This window comes from Morus notabilis, unplaced genomic scaffold, assembly GCF_000414095.1.
Source record: "Morus notabilis unplaced genomic scaffold, ASM41409v2 Scaffold1993, whole genome shotgun sequence".
In the NCBI taxonomy this organism is placed as follows: domain Eukaryota; kingdom Viridiplantae; phylum Streptophyta; class Magnoliopsida; order Rosales; family Moraceae; genus Morus; species Morus notabilis.
Window position 1 is genome coordinate 36,376 of NW_010357752.1, and position 23,444 is coordinate 59,819.

General features: G+C 31.3%; 1 protein-coding gene across 3 annotated transcripts; it reads left to right on the plus strand.

Moving 5' to 3' along the window:
* The first annotated feature begins 1,740 nt into the window (after positions 1-1,740).
* Positions 1,741-7,136, plus strand: LOC112094658. Of its 3 annotated transcripts, none has more exons than XR_002903642.1 (3): positions 1,741-1,815; positions 3,530-5,629; positions 6,829-7,136. XR_002903642.1 is itself a non-coding variant. In XM_024176130.1 (2 exons), the coding sequence occupies exon 2, from the start codon at positions 3,546-3,548 to the stop codon at positions 5,436-5,438; it is 1,893 nt and encodes a 630-aa protein (XP_024031898.1). In that variant the 5' UTR covers positions 1,741-1,815; positions 3,530-3,545; the 3' UTR covers positions 5,439-5,630. The 3 variants fall into 3 exon arrangements, 1 of the variants encoding a protein (XP_024031898.1); XR_002903641.1 differs by lacking the exon at positions 6,829-7,136 and adding an exon at positions 5,714-5,901; XM_024176130.1 differs by lacking the exon at positions 6,829-7,136 and having other exon boundaries at positions 3,530-5,630.
* Positions 7,137-23,444: the final 16,308 nt, after the last annotated feature.

The window sequence follows — 23,444 nt, forward strand, 5'->3', positions numbered from 1 at the left end:
AGATTGCTGGACGGAAGAGCGGCTGCTGGTTTGGAAGAAATGGATGAGCTTATCGTGATTTTTAATTTTTCTGTTATATTAACTTTCCTAAGAAAGTGAATAACACCCTCCTAGATGGGTTTAAGATTACCTCAAAATATGGTAATGTGAAACTCATGGGCTTCACTTTTCTAGGTATTAAAAAAGTCGAATAATTGTACTAAAAAATTTAAAAGATTTTCATTCTCATTCTTGAGATTACTCCATACCAAACGTCCCCTAATAGATGTTAAAAAACTAAAATTTTAATAAGAAAATATAGATTAATACTTAAAAAAAAAAAACGTTGAGACCTCAGAAGCTAAAATGAAAGCCCAGATTCTAATGGAGCTGCCCAACTAATGGATTGATGACCCTAAACCCCACCTCGGCAGCAATCCCCTTTCCCTCCCTCCATTTCCCACTATTTCCATAGATCTCCGACCACCATTCCTTCATCCTCCCAACTAAGATGGATGGTTTAGATTAATCTAAATTTTTTATTAATATTTTATTTTATGAGTTGTGCATATATAATACCAGAGATTAATCTAAAATTTGTATTAATATTTTATTTTATTATTAGTGCATAATGCCCCTTTATAACTCCACATGTGACTGGCATATGGTCACTTCCTTTAGTTTTTTAACATCTGTTAGTGAAATGGAGATAATTTTAACAGTTACACAAGTGAGGAGGTTAATTATTAAAAGATTAATTTGTTAAAGCACGATAAATTCATATTACAAATGTGTTAAAACTTTTTTTTTTAATATTAAAGGAACTTAATAGCTGAGTTAAAAGAAAAAAAAATTAGATTTTTTTAGAGCTAATTCCAAGGATTGATTCTCAGTTTTTTTTTTTTTTTTTTTTTTTTTTTTTTTTTTTTTTTTTTTAATACGCCCTCATCATAATTTATTACTTTTACCCATGAATAGAGTGAGTCTATTGTTACAAGTTTAACAAGAAAATCAAGAGTTAAAGTGTTTTCTCTTTTTTTTCTCTCATTATAAACGTTTAAAGTTTCTTGAATAGATTATGTGCATTTTCAAAAAATAACAAATTTATGTGTACAAAATAAATCTTATAACAATTTTGTTTTAAATGTTAAAAGTATATAAGTTTAAGGATATTTATAATTAAGCAGTTAACATTAAATATAATAGGAGAGACAATTATGATTTAAAAGAATTGATATGGAAAAGTTATCAAATGTTAATTTTTAATTACCATATAAATAAAATGATACGGTGCATTCAGTTTATTGAATAATTTCTCCAATAATAAGTTAAAATGTTTGCTAAACTCTATTTTTACCTCACAGTAAAATCAAATAATTAAACGAGGCATTGATTTTGCCTAACAATTTCTGTTGTTATTTGATTCATTTTTCAAAAATAACCTTTATAACAAAACATAATTCTCAACCGACCAATTTTGATTATCTCCACAACAAATAAAATAAATAATTTTAAAATATTTGTTTAAAAGTTACAAATTCAAATATTTTAAATTATGTATTAAATAGAAAAAATAAAAACTAAAAACAATAAATAATAAATAATATATTTATTGTTTTCACTCACTAATTAAAATTATATATATAAAAAAAGAAAATATTTCAAAAAAAAATAAAGAAAAAGAAACGTCCCGTCCAAAAAATAAAAACGGTGGATCTTTATGAGCCAAACAGGTGGTAAAGTTTCTATTGAAGACATTGAAAGAAACCCTAAACGAAGAAACGCCCAAGTTTCGATTTAGTCGAATCGACCCACAAATAGCTTCTGCCGTTTCAGGTGAAATTCGTGGATTCGTTTTCTGATTAAAAATGACTTTCCTTTGTTCGATTGTTTCATTCAACTAAGCCAAGGATTAGATTTCTACAAGATATATATTTGTGATTTATGAGTGATGTTTATAGTTGATTGTATTCAGATGAATGATGTTTCGGTACGAAACTTAGTAAATGAGTTTCGCCATAATCATACGTGATCATCTTTGCAAGAATATATGCATTTCTTGTTATTCTTTTTCATCTACAGTTCACATAACTTGAGAACAATGGAATTCCAAATTGCATGCACAAATTGATGTTCAGTTAATTGATATTGGCTACTAGTTTTGCATTCTTGCTTTTATTGGGAAGAAAATGAGAACTGTCTTCTTTAGTTGTTGTTATGACCTGATAATTGCATTATTATTGTGTGGATTTTGCATTATTATTGTGTAGATTTTGGAATTTTGCAATTCCAAATTGCATGCACAAATTGATGTTCAGTTAATTGATATTGGCTACTAGTTTTGCATTCTTGCTTTTATTGGGAAGAAAATGAGAACTGTCTTCTTTAGTTGTTGTTATGACCTGATAATTGCATTATTATTGTGTGGATTTTGCATTATTATTGTGTAGATTTTGGAATTTTGCAATTCCAAATTGCATGCACAAATTGATATTCAGTTAATTGATATTGGCTACTAGTTTTGCATTCTTGCTTTTATTGGGAAGAAAATGAGAACTGTCTTCTTTAGTTGTTGTTATGACCTGATAATTGCATTATTATTGTGTGGATTTTGCAATGTGATGTTTCTAGTTTGACAACACAATTCGTTTTAGGATACACCTTTGTGCTTAAGCTAGTAGCTTCCTAAAAAAAATGTAGCAAATTTTGGGGGCTTTAAATTTCATTGCTTGTTTTGTTTAAAACTATGCTAGTTGCACTTGGGAGCAGTCAGAGTAGAGAAGTTTTTTTCTTTTAATTTTGGTTGGGATGTCGGAACTTTGAAGAGTCATCGTTCCATGAAAAAATAATTGATGGCCTAAGTACAGGGTACATATGTAATATGTTTATTTCGAGTGGGCATCACAGTTTATTACTCTAGGACGCACACGCAGGAAAGGCGGTCTTTCAATTCATTGGAAATCAAAAGATATTGGGCCTAACTCAACCTAATAAAACCGATTTGTTAGCGGAGAATTGTCCTCACTTTATTAAGTGGATCATGCCAATATCTCAAACCAATGTGAGATTCTAATAATTGGTCTGGCCTTTCACTTGTACGTACATTGGCTTGCTGGTGCTTGGAATAATAATCTGCGCTAGGCGCTCAATTGTAGCTTGGTTAAGTTGTTTCGTTAGGTTCAGGAGTTACAGACGGCGGACATGGGAACATGTAGTATGTCAATCACAAATCCGGAGTTGGGGGTTTATGTTTTACTGTTAAAGAGATGGCTATGATCAAATCTAACTATCTTATTACCAGAAAAATGGAAAAAGAAATGGAAAACTGATTACTCAACCAATTGAACACATGGATTTGTGGGCTTTTGATCTTTTGATGACACTAGTTTTGGTTATTTAGCTTGTCCTATTTCTTTCACTATTATGTCTGAAATAACATTTGGATCATTTACAATCCTTTACATGTTTGTTTTTCTTCTCTTGGTGCCGAGAATGACATTTGTGGTTTTAGATACTTATTCTTTCTATTGTTTTCCTTTTCTGAATTCAGTGCTCAGAGTTGAAATATGCCACCGGAATCTGACAAGTGGGGTTGGAAGCATGTCAGTGTGTTTGGGGGGTTTGACAAGGGGAGTGGTACCAAAAGGTGGAAATGCAATCACTGTAATCTCCGATATAATGGATCCTATTCACGTGTTAGAGCCCACTTACTTGGGTTCTCGGGTGTCGGGGTCAAAAGCTGTCCAGCAATTGACGGGTCTCTAAGAGAGGCATTTCAGGTTTTAGAGGAAGAGCGACTTGCTGGGAAGAAGAAGAGAATTTCTGGAGGTGAGAAGCCCAGAAAGCGCATTAGGACATCACGACCAATTCTTGCTCTTACCTGTGTCTCCAAGGAAGATGTAGATGATATAGTAGCTAGATTCTTTTATGCCAATGGACTAAATGTCAACATCGTCAATTCTCCTCACTTTCATGAAATGACCAAAGCAATTGCATTTTATGGGCACAGGTATGAGCCTCCGTCGATAGATGAGCTATCCAATTCCTTTTTAAGTAAAGAAAAAGGAAGGATTGAGAAATCTGTGGCTCTAGTTAGGGAGTCTTGGCCTCATACAGGATGCACTATACTATGTGTCGGTCGCTTAGAAAGCACGGTTGGCTGTTTGCACATTAATATATTTGTTTCTAGTCCAAGAGGTCTTGTTTTTCTGAAAGCAGTGGATGTAGATGACATTGATGGGGCAGACAATCTCTTTGTGGGTGTTCTTGGTGATGTGATTATGGAAGTTGGGTCCACAAATGTGCTTCAAATAATCTCACGACTAGAGCATGCTAATCAATTGTCAGATTCTTTTATATTGACAAAGTTTCCTCATATATTTTTGTCTCCCTGCACTTCGTACTCTATCCTCACGTTGATGGAAGAAATAGCTGAATTGGATTGGGTAAAATCTGTTGTTCTATGCGCCAAAGAAATCGAACAATGCCTGATCACATATCAACACTCTTCTCCATGCATATTTTCTCAAAATCCAAAAAGGAGCTGTGACGCGCTTGCTTCCAGATTTGCACCTTTCTTTTCTGTTGTCCAAAAGATTCTTGAGCTAAAGCAACAACTTCTAGAGTTAATTGTTAGTGAGGAGTGGAAACAGTGGAAACTAAATAATGCCCAAGAGGATATTATAAATATCGAAGCTTCCATTTTAGAGGATAGTTTCTGGAGAAACGCTAATTTGTTGGTGCAGTTACTTGAGCCATTTGTCAGATTGCTAGAGACACTTAATGTTGACAGATTTGTCATGGGTGATATTTGTAATTGGCGGGTTCAGGCTCTGGAAGCTGTGAGGGATAAGGGAGTCGATAGCGTCAGATTGAATCAATTGGAAGAACTCATAGAGAACAGATGGGATGCTTTATTTTCTCCACTTCATGCTGCTGGTTACATGTTGAATCCAAGATATTTTGGGAAAGGTCAAGCTAAGGATAAAATTGTAATGCGGGGCTGGAAGGCTACCCTGGAGAGATACGAGAGTGAAAGTGCGACCAGGCGAGTTCTTAGAGAGCAACTCAGCTCTTACTGGCGATTAGAGGGATCCTTAGGAGATGAGGATGCAGTGGATTGTAGAGATAAAATGGACCCAGTTGCATGGTGGGAGAACTTTGGTTTCGAAACACCCCACTTGCAGACACTAGCAATAAAAGTTTTGAGTCAGGTTTCAAGCGTTACGATGTGTCAAGAGATCTGTCAAGATAATTGTTTTCCATACCGAGAAACAGCCAACAGATTAGGAGTAGAGAGAGTAGAAGATCTTGTTTTTGTCCAAAAGAATCTCAGAATTCATATTCAAAGAAGTGGGTTTTCATACTTCACATCTGGATCTAGAAATGTGAATTCATGCTCTCAGTCTGGAGTCAAGGCCTTGGATTGTGCTCATGTTGATCAAGCTAAGGCCATGTGAAGCATTCATAGAAAATTATGACGAAATTGATGGTTGGGAGTCAGAATGCAATATTACTACACAAGCTTGTTGAAAATAACTGAGAGTGAAATTTGAAAATTACCAATATCATAGGCAATCATTGTGCAACTTCAGAGCCTAATGTTGACCTGGTTTCATCAATTGCATTTCCTATGGTTTCCCTCGCTAAGGTAACTTAATTATGATGACATTTTTCAGGATAGCAATGCAGTTTTCATCTCTTACTGAAGATGTCTTTGCTACCTTGTTGACAGGAAGAAAAGAAAACGGCATACCGTCTGCTTGTAGTCTATCTGGTATTAATAGTTACTACTCCTAAAGAAAAGAAGTACAAATCTTCATATATTATATCCATCAACAGTATTGAACTTGGTGTGATCTTAATGCGGTAGATAACTTGATATTTTGAAGTTTGGGCTTATGATTGTACATATGTACTGTTTCCCCATCTCTTGTTATCTCTCTTAATTTAATTCAATTGTTATGTTTCTGGTATGTCCCTTTTTTCCATTAGAGTTCTGCTCGACGCTTTAGAATATTTATATTTGGAGGGCTTCTTTCTAGATTAGTTTTTCTAATGAAGAAAATGAAAAGCAAATAATGATAATGATAACTGGAGATACTCTGCATCGTAGGAAAACGTTTCCTTTCTCAAATCGTCCCCCTCTGCCAAATTTTTTATCTCCTAGGCTTAACATGGAACATGAATCTTCATAAACCCTATGGAGGACTTAATATATTTCACTTCTAAGTACTTAGTCTCCATATAGATTTGCAATCATAGAAATGACTTCATGATTCCTTGATTGCAAGAAGAAATGTTTACTTTGTTTATCTCTATTATTCACTACCAGAATTATTAGGCCCCGTTCACTTCGCTAATTTGAGTTTAGAATTCGAGTTTTTCTACAGTAAAAAGCTCTCACAAACAATCACATCTAACTTTTTTGCTACAGTAAAAATCTCTCATATAAAATCACATTTCAACTCGAATTCTAAACTCGAATCAGCGAAGTGAACGAGGCCATGTATTCTTATCTTTGGAATAACTGCGTGTTAGAAATCTACCATTCGGTTGATGGAAAACCTTACATCTGTTACCGATGGGGTATTGGTTGGAATGACTAGGCCTTTGGTTTGCTCCTAGAAGGCCTGGGGTTCGAACTACCTCATGGCCACCTGCATGACAAAAAGTCGTAGTTTCTTGCCTTCAAAAGGTTGTAGGGTTTGACATAAGGCTCTAGTTCAGAAAATGAGTTCGGGGGATCCTTGATATAAAAAAAAATAAATAAATAAGAAAAAAGAAAAACATTACATCTGTTGGACGACTCTTAGTATTTGTAATTAAGGAGGTGTATTCTGGCTGCAGTGGCGTTGCTGCAATTGCAGCCTGATGCGATAGGAGGAGCACAAGGGCAAGCGGCGCAACCTTCAAGAGATCCATTGAGTCTACCAAGTGGTCCGGTGATAAGGCTTAAAGTCAAACGCTTCAAGAAAGCATTGAACGGGCTGGTCAACAAGTTGGAGATACGGCAAATACATGGAGGCCCAACACAAGTCCAAATCCGGATGAAGAAGAACCTAGTCACCTCAAATTGGCCGAATTGGGCCTAGGGGAATATTTGTGGCCGAATTGGCCTTGGGATTGTATAGGGTCCGAATTAGACTTGAACTAGAATAGGGTTAGCCGTGTTTGGGCTTTAGACTTAGATAATTAGATGTTTTTAGTTCTCTTTAGGGTTAAAATCACATCCTATATAAATAGGGATGTTAAACACGTTTTTAGATAGATCATTGAATAATCATATTGAGGTTTTGCATATTTTGTGCTTCTAGGTTCTTGAGAGAACTTTTTGAACTTATCAAGTATTTTCTTATGATGTTCAACAATCGAACTTATCATTAAGATTAACGGGTGATTCTTGATAATCTTGGTGTGGCATTCTTTATCTTTCGTAGTTTTTGATTCGTATCTTGATAGACAACGGATTAAGGCTCAACAATCTTGCGTCTTGAAGTTCTTGGGGTTGTGATCCGTGTTTGGTGTTGGGTCTCGTCGCGTCGTTGGCGAGGTCCATATCACAGCCCCTCTTTCTGGAGTTGAAACAACAGCAACTCCCTGTCTTATTGCTTCTGCTGGATTTGTTTTTTTTCTTTTTCTTTGCTTCCTGAATAAATAGTTAACTGCTGTAAGGGAAGATAGCGGCGTTCCTAGATAACTTTGAGGATAGTTGCTAACTTTTGACACATTAGAATAACAAATGAAAAATTACTGACCGCTGTGGTGGAATGACTTGGAATTAGACCTTTTGTTCAAAGTGTTTTACTTGTCTGTCGAGTTTTGATGGTTCTTTGGTGTTGTGCTTTTGATTTAGTAACCTTAAATTTAGATTCTCAAGTGTATTTGGTTGGAATGGATAGCTGGTCCATCTGCCCTGAATAGAAGAGTTTGGAAAACTGACTCCTAGGATTTGGAAATATGTTACAATCAAAGACAATTTTAGTCATTATGTTCTACCTAATTCTGCTTATTGGATATGATGCTCTGGTAAGTTGGTGTACTGAATTAATCTTTTCAGCCTGCTGAGCACGTGATGGACTAGAGAGGTTGTCGATAATAGTATTTGCCGACCAAGACAGTAAAAGTTAGAATGTTTACAAATTAGATTATCAAGATTTTTAATTCAAGGTTCAGCATATTAAACAGTGTAAGAGTATTATCTCCATTAATCCTTACCATTATTAGCTGTTGTAGTATATTCTATCATAAGTAGTTTTCTTGTTTTTTTGCGGGATGTAAACCAGTAAATACCACGCTTTGGTTGTTCTGCTTACTGGGTAATTTTTCTCTTTTGTGTTTTGTTTTTAGACCATTTATGCCCTTTAAGCTTTTCTTGGTCGAACTTCAAGTCTTGAACACTCTCTTCAATGGGAGAGTGGCGTTTTTGCAATATGGCGTTTTTAAAAATTTATGTAAATGTGCTGTGGATCCCATGATGGGCTAAGATATGTCCTACTGGTAGTGAATCTTTTGAACAATTGTGTTCTTATTTGATTTTGTTAAATTTGCTTGCTATTTAATTTTATTGGAATTCTTTGGTGTGGTACAAGAAATACTCATACTAGTTATATTTTTATAATGTTCCATTACATTTATTGTATTTCTTGAGTTCTGAATGTAATTTGACATTTGGTATCGTGCAACATCAAGATAGATCATCTAACACATAAATTTTGTTTAATTTTAATATAATTTTATCTTTTTGCTCAAAATTTTGATATAGTTTTTATATATATGATTGAATATAAAATTTTGCTATTTTTAGTATTTGTTCTCTACAACATAAGCACTCATGCTAAGTCATAGAATTCACTCTCTTATCAGAAACAACCTGGCTAGTGACAACAAGTCCACTATAACATATAAATGTTAAAATTTGGCTAAAAACAAATAACAAAAAAACAAAAGCAAAAAAAGCAAAACAAAAACAAAAACAAAAAACAAAACCAAAACAGGAACAAAATAAATCAAAGCCATTTGCAAATTAACAAGCATCCTTGCATAGGAATAGACTTGATTTGACATTCAATGTAAATAGATGCGTAGTATTTGGGCAAGCTTGATTGATTTGTAAGAGAAACTTGCAAAAACTGATCATTAAACACATTATTTTAGAGTTCTACTCTTTTGTTGCAATAGGCTATCATGCTGATAATAATTTGTTAAATTATAGATAATAATTTATCAAATTTTAGACAATAATATTAAATTACGCCTGCCACAGGCAAACCGGAGACTCGCCGCCGGCGACGTCTGTCAAATTATCGATAATAATCTATCAAATTATTTACTCTAAATGGGAAAAAATTAATAAGTTAATGTTGAGACTCAAAAATCTTTAATGGTATTATTTTAAGGGATATTTGTCAAAATTACGCGTGATAAGTAAACTAGTTCTAAAATTATATTTGATGTACCCCAAACGGACGCTCATGATCACTGCTGCTGTGAACATAATAGTGCTACTAAAACTACTCCTAATGTCTAGTAAAATGCTTCTGTTGCTGCTTGCACTTTCTATTGTCCAATTAAGCACCGTATATGTGGCAGATAAAGACGGACAATTTTAAAGAGAATTTAATTTAATTTAATTTAAGTTAATTTAGATAGAGCAAAGAGATAACTTTTATAAAAGGAGTTTCAGCATGAAAAACACAAACATGCCTACCTTTTTTTTTTTTTTTTTTTTTTTTTTTTGGGGGCCCTTTTTTTTTTTTTCCACCTTCATAATCCTTGGACTTCAAACCCGGTCAAATTCCTTGTATCTTTTTCGCACTTACAACATAACATGCGGGGATTTTCCTTCATTTATTGCTCTAATTATCAGAAAAACGACAAAGTTAAAAACCACTTAGGCCATGAAAGTCCATACATTTGACCAATGACATCCCCGATTTTTGGCAAATGACTTGAAACCCCCCAAAAACTCTCCGTGAAAAAAGAGATTTGACAGTTGAAATTCTCCAAAGAGTACTTGGCTCAGCCCTCAGATTGACTGGGAAGATATATAGACGTTTCCAATTCAGTCTCATTTTAGTTCTCTTTTCTTCTTCAATAGTTTTCTTTTCTAGTGAAAGGTAAACGTGTATCGTACACTCTTTGAACACTCACTAGATTAGAAAATCTTGGCCGTATTTAGAATTAATTCCGTTCTTATTTTCACGTTTTTCAAGAAAAAAAATAAAAATATTTTCAAAACGGCGTTTGGCGTAATAAAGACAAAAAACAGAAATGAAAATGATTTTTTAGTTTAGTGTAAAATGAAAGAGAAATGAAAAACGACTTTCATTTTTTGTTTTCGTTTTCTCCTCTCTCGAGCAGAGAGAGAGAGAAAGAGAGACATTAATGGGTTTTCTTACACTAAAAATAATCTCTTGATAAAGCTACCCAACGCATTTTTAAAAATGATTTCTGTCTGAGATTGAAAACGTTTTCATTTTCATTTTCACATAAAAAACAAAATCATTTTAGAACAAGTTCTAAACGCGCTCCTTACTTTTTCCCATTCTTTTTTAGTAATATAAATATGTGTTGTGAATGTATAAACTACAAATGATCAGAATCCAATTAGAAATGATCTAATGCAACAAGTTTCAGCTGGTCAGGGCTCAAGTTCTAGAATTTAGAAAAATAAATTAGAGAGGAATAGTAAGGCCTGTTTAGATTGGCTTAAAAAAGTTATTTTTGACTTATTTAATTTGAAAGTCTATTTTAAACCTGTTTGGATGGACAACTTTAAAATATTTTTAAGCACTTTTAGAACTAGTCATCTCATTAATGCTTATAAAATAAGTACTTGTGAAAAGCTTTTTTATTTATATTTTTAACCTTTAATTTGTGAACAATAAATTAAATATCTCATCCATATCCTTTTATTACATTACTTTTTATAACAATAAGTGATTTTGATTTTTTTTACCCAAACAGGTTCAAAAGCTCTTCTTAGATATAAAAGTACTTTTTCAGACACTATCTAAATACTAATTAAAAAGTCTCAACTTATGTTTATCTTTTTCTACTTTTTAAAAATACAAACACAAACTATTCTAAACGGGCCCTAAATAATTCTTATAGAGCCTATTTGGTACACGGGATTAGAAAGGACTAGATAGGATTAAAATTAATACTGTGCTTGGGGAAAATTTTATACGACTTGAATGGATAAACTATTGTCTAATTCATGCTCAAATACCCTTAGAGGGGGATTTGGCTATTCTTTACTAAAGCATGAGATTAAACACAACAAACTTTTTAACTAAAGCAGATTGTGAAAGATTTTACGCACCTAATTGTAAAAATTTTAAAATTTGGAGTTTAATTGTAATTCAAAAAAAAATAAGGGGGCAAAATGCAAATTTTATGTGACATATTTATAATTATATTTTTTGCTCTCCAAATTTAAAAAAATAATAATAATTTGACCTAATTAAAAAAATTGCAGAAAGACCCTTATCCTAATAACACAACACTAAACATGGGATTGAATTAAACTAAAATTTGATCATATCTTTTCCCATAAACGGGCAAATAATCTATTGGCAAAGGGAGATGTAAAGCTCTCTTAGGGTCAAGATTTGACATCCCAAGTAATTGAATTACCACGTCTTTTAAAATATATAAAAATATATATGGCGGATTGTCGGTTACCACATATGTAAAGATTGTTGCATGGTTTAAGCAACACATTGTGAATATCCTTCACGGCATTGCATTACTTGGCATGAATCATGCCGCAAGTTCATACATATTTTTTTGTATTATTGGGAAACCTTGCAAAAGAGCTTTTTCCTTTTTGGATTATTTTAGGCATGTTGTGGTGTATTAGGGCATCTAACTTTCACGTAGAAATTAAGAAAATAAAAGTTGTCTTTGGATTTTTCATTTATTTATTTTGCACAGAAAAAAGTGTATTTTATTGTGATTATGGTCAAGCTATGCGACGAAAAATGCAATTAAAAATAGTGCAAGAGGTAACAATAAAAGAGACTAAAGCAATTAGCATATTAACAATAAGCAGGGAAAAAGGGAATGCAAGGAAGAGAAAATCACAACAGGAGCACATTTTGAAAGATTTTGGTGGAAACTTTGAATCCCTTTGGTGGCTGAAAAAGAGGATATTTGAGAAGGAAAAGTGGTTTTGAAAACCTAATTTGCCACGACAACTTTTGATAAAGACATAAAGCACTCGTTAACATTTTTAAAGTTGTGAAAATGGGGAATAAGAAAAGGATTTTTTTATAAAAAAAAAAAAAAAAATATGAATTTCAATGTTCAAAAGAGGCCTTTGAAGGAGCAATTAATCCCAATATTGTTTTGGACGAGAGTTAATAATCCATCATTGATATCTCATATATGCAAGCTTCGAATTTCCATTAAGGGGAAAAAAAAGGAAATAAATGAACAGAGAATTAATGGAAATTAAGAGATATCATACCAATCGGAATTGAGACATTATATACATGTTTATTACTGATATAGGAAGATCTATATAAGTTTGTCTAGTTCTCAGTTAGGAACAACTAGCTTTGCTTATATATAAATACATATATATATATATAACTGTGGAATTAATTTTCTAAAAATCTAAAGATAAAAGTAAGAGTTAATCTTACAAATAGTCTCTGACGTTTAGTCTCAATCTCATTTTATTAAACGTTGCACAGTTGGTCACTGAGGTTTTATTATGTTTTAGTTTCAGTCCTTCTGTTAGTTTGGTGTTAAATATTTGACGGAACCTGTAAAAATTATGAACTAAAATTAGAAACATATAAAGTTTAGGGACTAAAATAATATAAAAAACTAAAAGTTAATTTCCACATATATACCTAAAATTTTAGCTGTTTCTAATTTTAGACTCTAATTTACACAGATTCTATCAAATGTTAATGCCTGATTGATGAAATGATCAAAACTGAAATAAAATAAAACCTCAGAGACCATTTATGTGACGTTTGAAAGATCACAGACTAAAGTTGGATTGGGTGTAAACCTCACTATTTGCGAAATTAATCCTAAAAGTAAACATAGGCGTGCCTAATTTAGTTGTTGTAGCTTTGTAAGTTTGTAACCCAAATTCCTCAGTAAGATACTATTTGCATATTCTCACATATATGATATTTTAATAAATGACACTTAGGTTGGTAGTCCCTGAGCTCACATCCCTAACTCAAAGTTTATTGAAAGAAAAAATAAAACAAAAGTCAATTATCCAAGGAAAGCAACAAAGAATCTATCATTTTAAGCCACAAGGAATCTCAATGAGCTAAAGAAAATTCGTCGGAGGATAATCTCAGACATACTAAGCCAAAACTTGCATCATGTGCGTTTGGTAGATAGATCCAAAATCATGATTCTGATTTAGAATCAGTGTTTGGTTTGGATGATTCTGAATTTGATATGATGCTTTAAACTGGCTCAAATCACCCCCATTGATTCAAGATGATTCAAACTCCTGATTATGAATCATCGTTTCAGAATCATGATTTGAACCCAAAATCATGAATCATGATTTTAGTTCTAGAATCATGATTAGAATCACCCTGATTTGAATCATCATACCAAACACACCAATAAATATGTCTCGTTAAACACCTTTTAACCAAAAATTCAAAGAGAAAAAAGGCTAGAAGAGTCGCACCAAATTCGAAAGACCTGCGAGATATCGGAGGACAATATTCGTGGACTAAGAAAAGCAGATGCACTTTGTCTTTTTGATCTTTAAGCAAATCCACTACATATGAAAAATCCAATTAAACCAAAGTCGATCCTAATTAAATCATCGCGTACTCAACCAGAGTAATACTGTTTTTAAACTTTAGTAACATCCTTTAAAAAAAATGATGATTATATACACATCAAGATACGATCGATTGTAAATTAATTAAACAACAACGAAAGCAAAAGAACCAATTACATTTATAACTTTTTTTTTTTGGTTTTTTTGGTCCATACCTAAGTTGAAGTAGCATGTTAAAAAATGTTGATGACAATCACCTCAAACTACAATTACTATGAATTTGATAAAAGCATTATGCATTCACAACATTACACGAATTATATTGAATAAATAAGCCTTAAACTATTGGTGTACTAGACTTCGTAAGAAATTGATTAAAAAAAAAGGTGATAAAATATGGGTAAGACAATTACTTCACGTACATATAACATTTAAGCGATCTGTCACAAATTATTGTCGGTTCTCGAATTTTTCTTTTAACCACAACACAAGTTTATATGGGTAAGACAATTACTTTACGGGAAATAGTAGAAAATAGACCAATATGAAAAGTTTAAAAAAGTATATAGACTAATTTTTAGTTATAGAAATTAATAGGTCATAACTTGTCAAGTTATGGTTCATAACCAGATAAATTATGGATAAATTTATCAAGTTATGGTTCATAGCCAGACAAGTTATAGACAATTATGGACAATAACTTGTTAAGTTATGGTTCATAACCAGACAAGTTATGGACGAAAACAGTAATTTGACATATTTATTAACTTATGTAAACTATTAACCTATTAATTTTAATTCATCTCAAGTCTTGATTTATTTCTGTATTTCTCCCTTACTTCACGTATACGTAGATGAAATATGGTCTATTGGGCTATTATTCCCATTTCCCACTTGCATGCAAATTAAATGATTAGTTAATTAGACTTACCTACAGGCTACAACTGTTATCTTGCTCTAGATAATAGACTTATTAGATATATCGGAGTTAACATTGGGAAAAGCTTTATTCGTTAAGTTAATAATTCTCTTAATTGTTAAGCATAATTTTCTTAATTGTTTTTTTAGTACAAAATAATATTACAACACGGGATCGTTTCTCTTTTTTTTTCACCTCTCAACGAATTTTCTTAGATTAATTATAAAAAAAAAATCCCCCCTCAATCGTAGACTCGTAGCCCTTGTAACAAACGGATGCCTTATTAATGTTAAAACATAACATTTGTTCCTCTTAATTCATGAAATGTTAAGAAAAAACTCTCATTTTGTTAGAATCTTTAACGGAAATTGACACATCATATGCATGTTGTATATAACTCATGGGTATTTTGATGACTCTATGTTAAAATCTAATTTGAATTTAATATTTGATTTAATTTAAAAACTCTAATTGTTAAAGAAAATTTGATACAGTAAATTAAAAAAATATAATAATAATAATCCCTCCTCTCACTTCTTTGTGACTGCACGAAAAGGTGCTCGCAGAATAATTATATACTAAATTGTTTTTCAATGACCCTCATTCTTTATTGAAATATGTCATTTTGTTAAAAACCCTAATAGAATGAGTTTTTTTAGTTAATATTTCCATAAATTTGGAAAAATAAATTTTACAAAATTTTGATGATAGGAGGAAACGTTATTGTTATTACGTGGTTATAGTTGAGGGGGAATTTTTATATTAACTTGAATAACAAAATTTTTGTTAGCGAAAAAACTAAAAACTGAAAAAGAATTTCGATTTATTTTCTCTCTCTTTCGTTCTCCCCACACTAGTGTCTTTTAACCTAAGCTTGCTGACCCCATGCTAATAAATACAATGACTCATATGTATATGTGATATGTGACAACAAAATGTGTTGGTGCATCTTTATCACGTTGTGACAGAAAAGGGTTAGTACAGACTTCGAATTGGGGCCTCTCATATATAATATTTTCCTTATTAGTTAATTGCTTTAATTTCCGGAGTTGGTTTAAGATTATGATAGTGTTGAAATAATACTTGGAATATAAGATTATGATAGTGTTGAAATAATACTTGGAATATAAAAAAGGCACAAATGGGGGAAAAAAAAGATATAAAAAAGAATCCAAAGTAGAATAGTGAACCATGTCTATATATGTACTTACCTGTATATGCTAGTTGGGAAGGAGATGTCTTGATTTGTTTGGGGAATTAAATGTATGTATGTATGTATTTTTGTATATATGTATGTGTTTATATGTGTGTATGTCACAAGCAATATGGATAAGATATTATCTACTCAAGTAGACATTAATATCATTATTTTTACTTAATTTGACTAGTTAATTTTCGCATAGGAAACAATACAAATTAATTAATTTCTGGGTCCTACAATTAAAAAAAACAAATAATTTTGTTTCTGAGCATACTTATGTATATATTTTGATCATACTCTAAGGAGACGTTTATTTCCTATATTCATCCCTGATTCTGAATCATGATTCATGGTTCTCTACAGTGTTTTTTCTCACAAAAAATACACATAAAACGAAAATAATTCTGAATCATGATTCTAAATACATAAACCAAACGTCCTAGGAATATTTGACCCAATTTTTTTTAAAACCTTAATACACAGTAAAACTTATGTATGTATATATATATATATATATATATATATTCTTTTTACTAATTGCGCTTTGAATAAAAGAAAGCTAGTTCTATTTTGTAAAGCAAACTATCCCAAAAAAAGAAAAAAAAAAAAAGGTAGAATTGGTAGGTTCCACAGCGCGCACTCAAATGTAGTAAAAAGGTCAGCTGGTCTAGGATAGATGTCCTAACTTTTTGGCACATTATCCTTTTTCTTCCTTGGCATTTTGAAGAATTCAGAAGAAGCGGTCAGAAAAGGGATAAGTGTTGAAAGCCGGCCTTAAAATAGAAACCAAAGACACCGACACACATTATACGTACTTAATGTCAATCAATCAAATTAAAATCATACTTTTCTTGGAGCTATATAGTTTAGTGTTTGAATCATACATTAATCAATATTTTCGATTATTTTACTGTACTTGTAGCTAGTTTTACAAGAATCAAAGATATTGGGCCTAACTCAACCTAACAAAATCGGTTTGTTAATGGAGGATTGTCCTCACCTTATTAAGTAGATCATGTCAATATATTCAGCCAATGTGGGATTCTAATGCACCCCCTCACGCACGGCGTGAATCATGTCAAACCGCTGTGAATAAGTCGATATTGAGAGACCCAACATTGTAAAACTGGGTCTGCTCTGATACCATTTTACAGAAATCAAATGATATTATGTCTAACTCAACCTTACAAAACTGGCTTATTATGGAATGATTGTCATCACCTTATTACGTGGATCATGCTAATATCTCTAGTCAATGTGAGATTCTAATAGCTAGTTTTCAGCTTGTAAAATGAGAGGAAAATATCTACCGATGATGCATAATTTTAAAAGGTCAAAATACTTACAAAATGCGTATTATAATTTTATAATATACCAATTTAATGGCAGTGTAAGAATATATATATGAGAGTAACTTTAGAAATATAAACTGTGAGTAGAGTAGGGTATTTTTACTTTGTATCATACTATCATATAATACAAAGTTCTACCAATATTTAGAAAAGTTTTTCTCGTTTTGTTTTTATTTATTTATTTTGAAAGAGAGAAAACCTCCATTACATGTTGTCTTTCTTCCTAATTTCCTATGGACCTATATACGTTTATACGCTTATAAAATAGTATATATACTTCCTTAAGAGAATGTTTATAAAGTGACAAGGCGGTTAATTAGCAAGATTACATTTCTTTTCTTTTTTCTTTAATAGTTTGATTATTTTTCATGATTTCCTTATTAGGATCGGGACCAACATGAACGGTTAGAACCACAAAAATCCATCTTCTGTTTTTGGATATATACCCATATTGAAGTGACTTACAACTTCATTTTACTGCAATTTATATGTAAATTGGTCTTTCAATTTCATTTATACAAAACAATGAAGACATGCCATAAAAAAACAAAATAACATGATTTACGTAAATGATTTAGGATTACTTTGACCCTAATAATCTCTCTTTCCCCTTTCTCACCAAAAAAGAAAAAGAAAAAGAAAAAAAACTGATCCGTTTTGAAATGACTTACAACTTCATTATATACTGCAATTTATATGTAGATTAGTCTTTTTAATTCCAATTTATACGTAACAAAGACGTGATGCCGTCAAAAAAATAATATATGTTTCATGTAAATGATTTAGGGATTGCATTGAATCTAATAATCTCTCTTCCCCCTTTTTACACCAAAAAAGGGAAAAAAAAAATTAACCCTTCACAAAAATAAATAATTAAATGCCCCAATTAAATTGAATCACACGTATGAAACATATTAATATATGACATAGCAGAAAAAACAAAGTTTGGAAAATTGCCTCTTCACATCTCGATTTTCGAAGGATCTTAAATACTTTTCCACAAGGGAAGCATAAGGGAAATCAATATGATTTTGACAAAATGATAGACATAATCCTTGAATTAAGGCCTTTACGCTTTATTATGTGCTTTATTAATTGGTGATGGTTCACATTTTGAGATATATATATATATATATATGTAATGCTCACTAAGTCATACCATTAATCAATTACATGCTTTAATTATATCAACAGTTCCGTCTAGGAGTTGTTTTATTTAGTGAGTCCATACGTTTTAATGTGTGGCGCGCATCACAATACAGATATTACCTTCACATCATATGTATCAAACTATCAATTGGTAGATTATATTTCACGATAATAAATATTAAGCAATTACACAGAGAGCAATATCTGGAAACAAAATTAGCAAGAGATTTAAAAAGAAAAACAAAATGTGTGTTTGAAACTCGTTCTAAAATGATTTTATTTTTTATATGAAAATGAAAATGAAAACGTTTTTAATCTCAGACATAAATCATTTTTGAAAAATACGTTTAGTAGTTTTATTAAGAGATTGTTTTCAGTATAAAAAAACTCATTAATGTCTCTCTTTCTCTCTCTCTGCTCGAGAGAGGAAAAAATGAAAATAAAAAATAAAAAATGACTAAACGTCGTTTTTCATTTCTCTCTCATTTTACATTAAATCATAAAATCATTTTCATTTTCGTTTTTTATCTTTAATGCGCCAAATGCCTTAGAAACGTTTTTATTTTTTTTCTCAAAAAACGTGAAAAACAAAAATGGAATCAATTCCAATCACGGCCAAAGTCTTTGTAGAACTAATGCATACCCTTTTATTACTAATTGAAGTTCTAAAATTACAACACGATAGTCTTTTTTTATTTTCATTTATCGATTTGTATTTTTAATTTATTAGAGATTTTAAATTCCAAACAAGAGTACTTAATAAAAATCAAAACTTAGGGTATATAATTGAAATTTTTAAAATTTTTCATGTAAATGTTATAGTTGTTAAAAGGATTTTAGAAAGACAAATGAAGGGAAAAAAATGTAAGTTTTGAATGAGAGATAAAAATTCAAAATTGTCCGGGCTTCACCAATCTCCACCATAGATATAGTACGTGTTATATTTCAACGTTTTATAGAAGATAAAACGCTAATGTTATGCAATTGAATGACTTGGAACGAATCTAAGGCGCTAGTGTGTGTTTATATATATGATATATATATATATATATATATACATCCACTTGTATATATGACCGACACAAAAATGAGTGAATGTGGCGTGTGAGTTGACACAAGGCTCTAGGTTTAGTTATTTTTTCTCTTTTTTTTGGGGGGGGGGGGGGGGGGGATTTGTATGGCGGTGGCAGGGCAAGTTTACGTAATATTATGATAACTATAAAGAGACTTTAAATCTGCATTGACTAATATAATAGCCTTGTTCATTTCACCGATTCAAGTTTTTAGTTTTAGGTTTCTACAGTAAAAAGCTCTCAGAAAATATCACATCTAACTTTTTCTGCTACAGTAAAAAGCTCTCAGAAAATATCACATCTCAGCTCGAATTGAAAACTCGAATCCGTAAAGTGAACGAGGCCATAACTCAAGTTCCCATAGATTCTACCTTCAATAAACCAATAATAAAAAGTTTATGGCCCGTTTAGTTCCATGATTTAAATTTTTAATTCGAATTAAGATGTGATTTTATGTGAGAGTTTTTTACTGTAAAAAAAAATTACATGTGATTATTTCTGATAGCTTTTTACTGTAATAAAATTTAAATTCTAAACTCGAATCGGTAAAATAAACGGGACTTAAGTAGACTTTAATATGAAGTTTAAACAAAAAATAAAAAGAGATAAATTACTTAAATCTTAGTAAATTCCAATGGTTGAGTCTCGACGGTAACTAATTCTATATTCTTTTTTTTTTCAACCCCACTGCCACCGACATTATTCGTTTGGAAAAGAACACAAATTATTTGAAAATTTCTCAAATTATAATAGTATGAGATAATGAATTTGATGAGTAAAAATAAATAAAATATTGTACTACAACGTACCAAACCAAATATTAATAATGCAACCTAAACGGTCTCCCAATCTAATCAGCAAGGACAGTTTGGTCATTTCAAGCTTGCCACATCTAGTCTCTTACTTTTACGCGCGTGCCGAAAGGGCTCAATCCAATCTCGCAAAGCAGTCCCTAGATATTCATTAATTACAATGATGTACCAATTTTTTCGCTTCCCTTTTGCAAACAGACCCTTCTTCTGTAATTGCAGATACAAATCGCTTTCTACGGCACTAATCACAAATGGCACAAGACCCGTATTCCATGGCATAATTAGACACAACATTTTACAAAAAGTCTTCTCCGTTTTTTTGTTTTTGGCAATTTTTTAGTGAAAAAAAAAAAAAAAACAAAATCTCATTTTCAGGGTTGCAAAAAGAAAAGTAAAAAAGATTTGTTAGTATTTATAATTTGATTGTCAAGACAATATTTCCAAAATTTTTGACCACCTTAAAAATTAGGATTAAAAAAATTCCTTATGGAGTGCCGTTATGAGCGGAAGTGATGGCTCAATGGATAATGGATATGAACAATTTTTTTTATTTAAAAAAAAGGTACAAACCAAGGACTAAAGAGTACCACTAAATTCTAATTCAACTCAAGCTTATCGACATTGCTAATATCAAAATATTCAAGAACACTCATTTTTTAAATCTTAGCTAGAAATTAGTAATATTAGTAATATTAGTAATTGTAGTTTTTTTTTAAGTGGAACTATCGAAAATTTGATTGATCAGTATTTATTTCAAATTAATTATAAAGTTTTTAACATAAGGTATTCAATCTTGTAATTTTGCAACTTCCCCACAAAAAAAAAAAGAAAGATTTTACATGGACAGCACAAGACTAGTGAATAGTGATTAAATTGTTACACATATAACGGCATTCTATCAATAAATGACATATAGGAATGGACTTTTAATTTGTCCCGCTATCTTTTACATATTTATTTATTTATAATTTGATTGTCAAGAAATAAGAAGACAGGAACGTTATAACCCGAGTTCTACTCCAAAAACTAAACTGAACGTTGAAAACAGTGGTCCCATCTGCGGACTATTTCTATAGAGTGACAATTTAAAAAAAAAAAAAAAAAAAAAAAAAAAACTTGGCAAGTTTTCGGAATTTTACTTGTTTGATATACTTTTTTATTTTTTTTTTCAATCATGAAAATATGCCTTCTAAATCATAATAATGAGAATCCAAAATAAATAAATGAGCAACCCTAAAACAACAAAAATGCATCGTTGGAACATTTGATGCACTTCATTTATTGGTCCCGGAGTAGACCCACTGTTTGCACATTACTCCATACCATATACTGAGCACGAAGGAAAAATAATGTTGTGCTCATTAAATAAAGTTATAGATATTAATATTTATGTCTTCTGTCTAGCTACTAGAATAAATGGATCTAATTATTTGTACTTTTTTCTCACCTTTTTAATTCGATTCCAAACACAAATTTTTCCATCCAATCTCCTTAATCACTTTTTTAATTAATTTGCATTCAACATGTGTAAGTATAAATAAGATAAGGTATATGATTTCAGTAAATATGAAATGTATATAGTGACGCTAAGAAACATGGCCCTTTCCTGATGCTATCAACGATTGGAAAATGCTTACCGGACGTCAAGAATAACCTTTCTTGATGCCGAAATGGTGTCCCCGGCGCGAATTGGTCGTAGGTATAACTTTTTAGAGTGTGTTTAGTTGGAGGAAGAGATGGAGGAATGAAAAGGGATGGACGGAGAGAGGTGGAGAGAGAAGACTAATTACTTGTTCGGTTATAAGGAGACGAGGAAGGAGAGCAGAGGTGAAGGGATGTGCTCTCTCCCTCATGGCCCACCAAATTATATGTTTTCATTAATAGAAAGATTCGAGCAATCTATCAAGTTTAATATTAAAAAGACTGTTTTATCCACTAAATAAATTATTAACAAATAATTTAAATGGACAATATAGTAATTTAATAAATAATTATCATTTATCCTTTCAACTCTACTTCCATCTTACTAAACAACATGAAAGATTACTATAATCCTCTTTATTCTTCCTACTCTTCATCCCTCAAACTCTCTTCATACTTCTTACTTTTCATCCCTTCAATCAAATGGAGCCAACGACACGTTAATTACGGTAGTTAATGAAGTATATATTTTTATGACACGGTGAAAAACAAAAAAAAAAAATACATGTTCACCCCTTGAGTTTTATCAAACCAACACCTTAGTTGTGTTTGAAGTTGTTTTCGTTTTTATTTTTCACGTTTTTCAAGAAAAAAAAAATGAAAACATGAGAGAAATGACGTTTGACACAATTAAAGACAAAAAACGGAAATGAAAACAATTTTTTAGTTTAGTGTAAAATATGAGAGAAATGAAAAACAACTTTTAGTCATTTTTCATTTTTTGTTTCCGTTTTCTCCTCTCTCGAGTAGAGAGAGAGACATTAATGGATTTTTTTATACTGAAAATAATCTCTTGGAAAAACTACCAAACGCATTTTCAAAAATAATTTTTATCTGAGATTGAAAACGTTTTTATTTCTATTTTCATACAAAAAATAAAATTATTTTAGAATGAGTTCCAAACGCACCCCTTGTGTTTTACCAAAATAACATTGACAGACCTATTATCCTTTTTTTCGTTTCTTTTTAATTTTGAGGTGTCTAATAGACAAATGTATGGCGGAAAACTATTACGACGTGTCAATAATCAAACTATATTCTATTAAATTTCACCTGAAAAAAAAAAACTATATTGTATTAGAAACTCAATTACTTTCAATTTTATAGCCGCACATACACAGTACTACCTGAGCATTTAGCAAGATGTTAGCTAGTTTTCCCTCTGGATAAAAGAAAGGGGATTTCTTTTGCAGTATTAAAAAAAATAAATTATCAGTAATTTTTTATTTTTTAATCATCATATTTATATAATAATATGTATGTTTTATATATTTTTTTTTTAATTTAATATAGTTTTGATCAAATTCAACGATCAAGAAGAATTGATGCTACTAATAAGAAAGTCTATTGTATAAAGCCCCAAAACGAAATAAGGACATTTCAGTTGTGTGTCAAAAATATAACATGTATATAATGCTCAAAAAATTCAAAATATAAAAAAACAAAAAACAAAAAAAAATACAAAACGAAAAAAAAAATCT

What these genes read in the sequence shown, in the direction of transcription:
- LOC112094658 (XM_024176130.1), top strand. Translation starts at nt 3,546, where the DNA reads ATGCCACCGGAATCTGACAAGTGGGGTTGGAAGCATGTCAGTGTGTTT.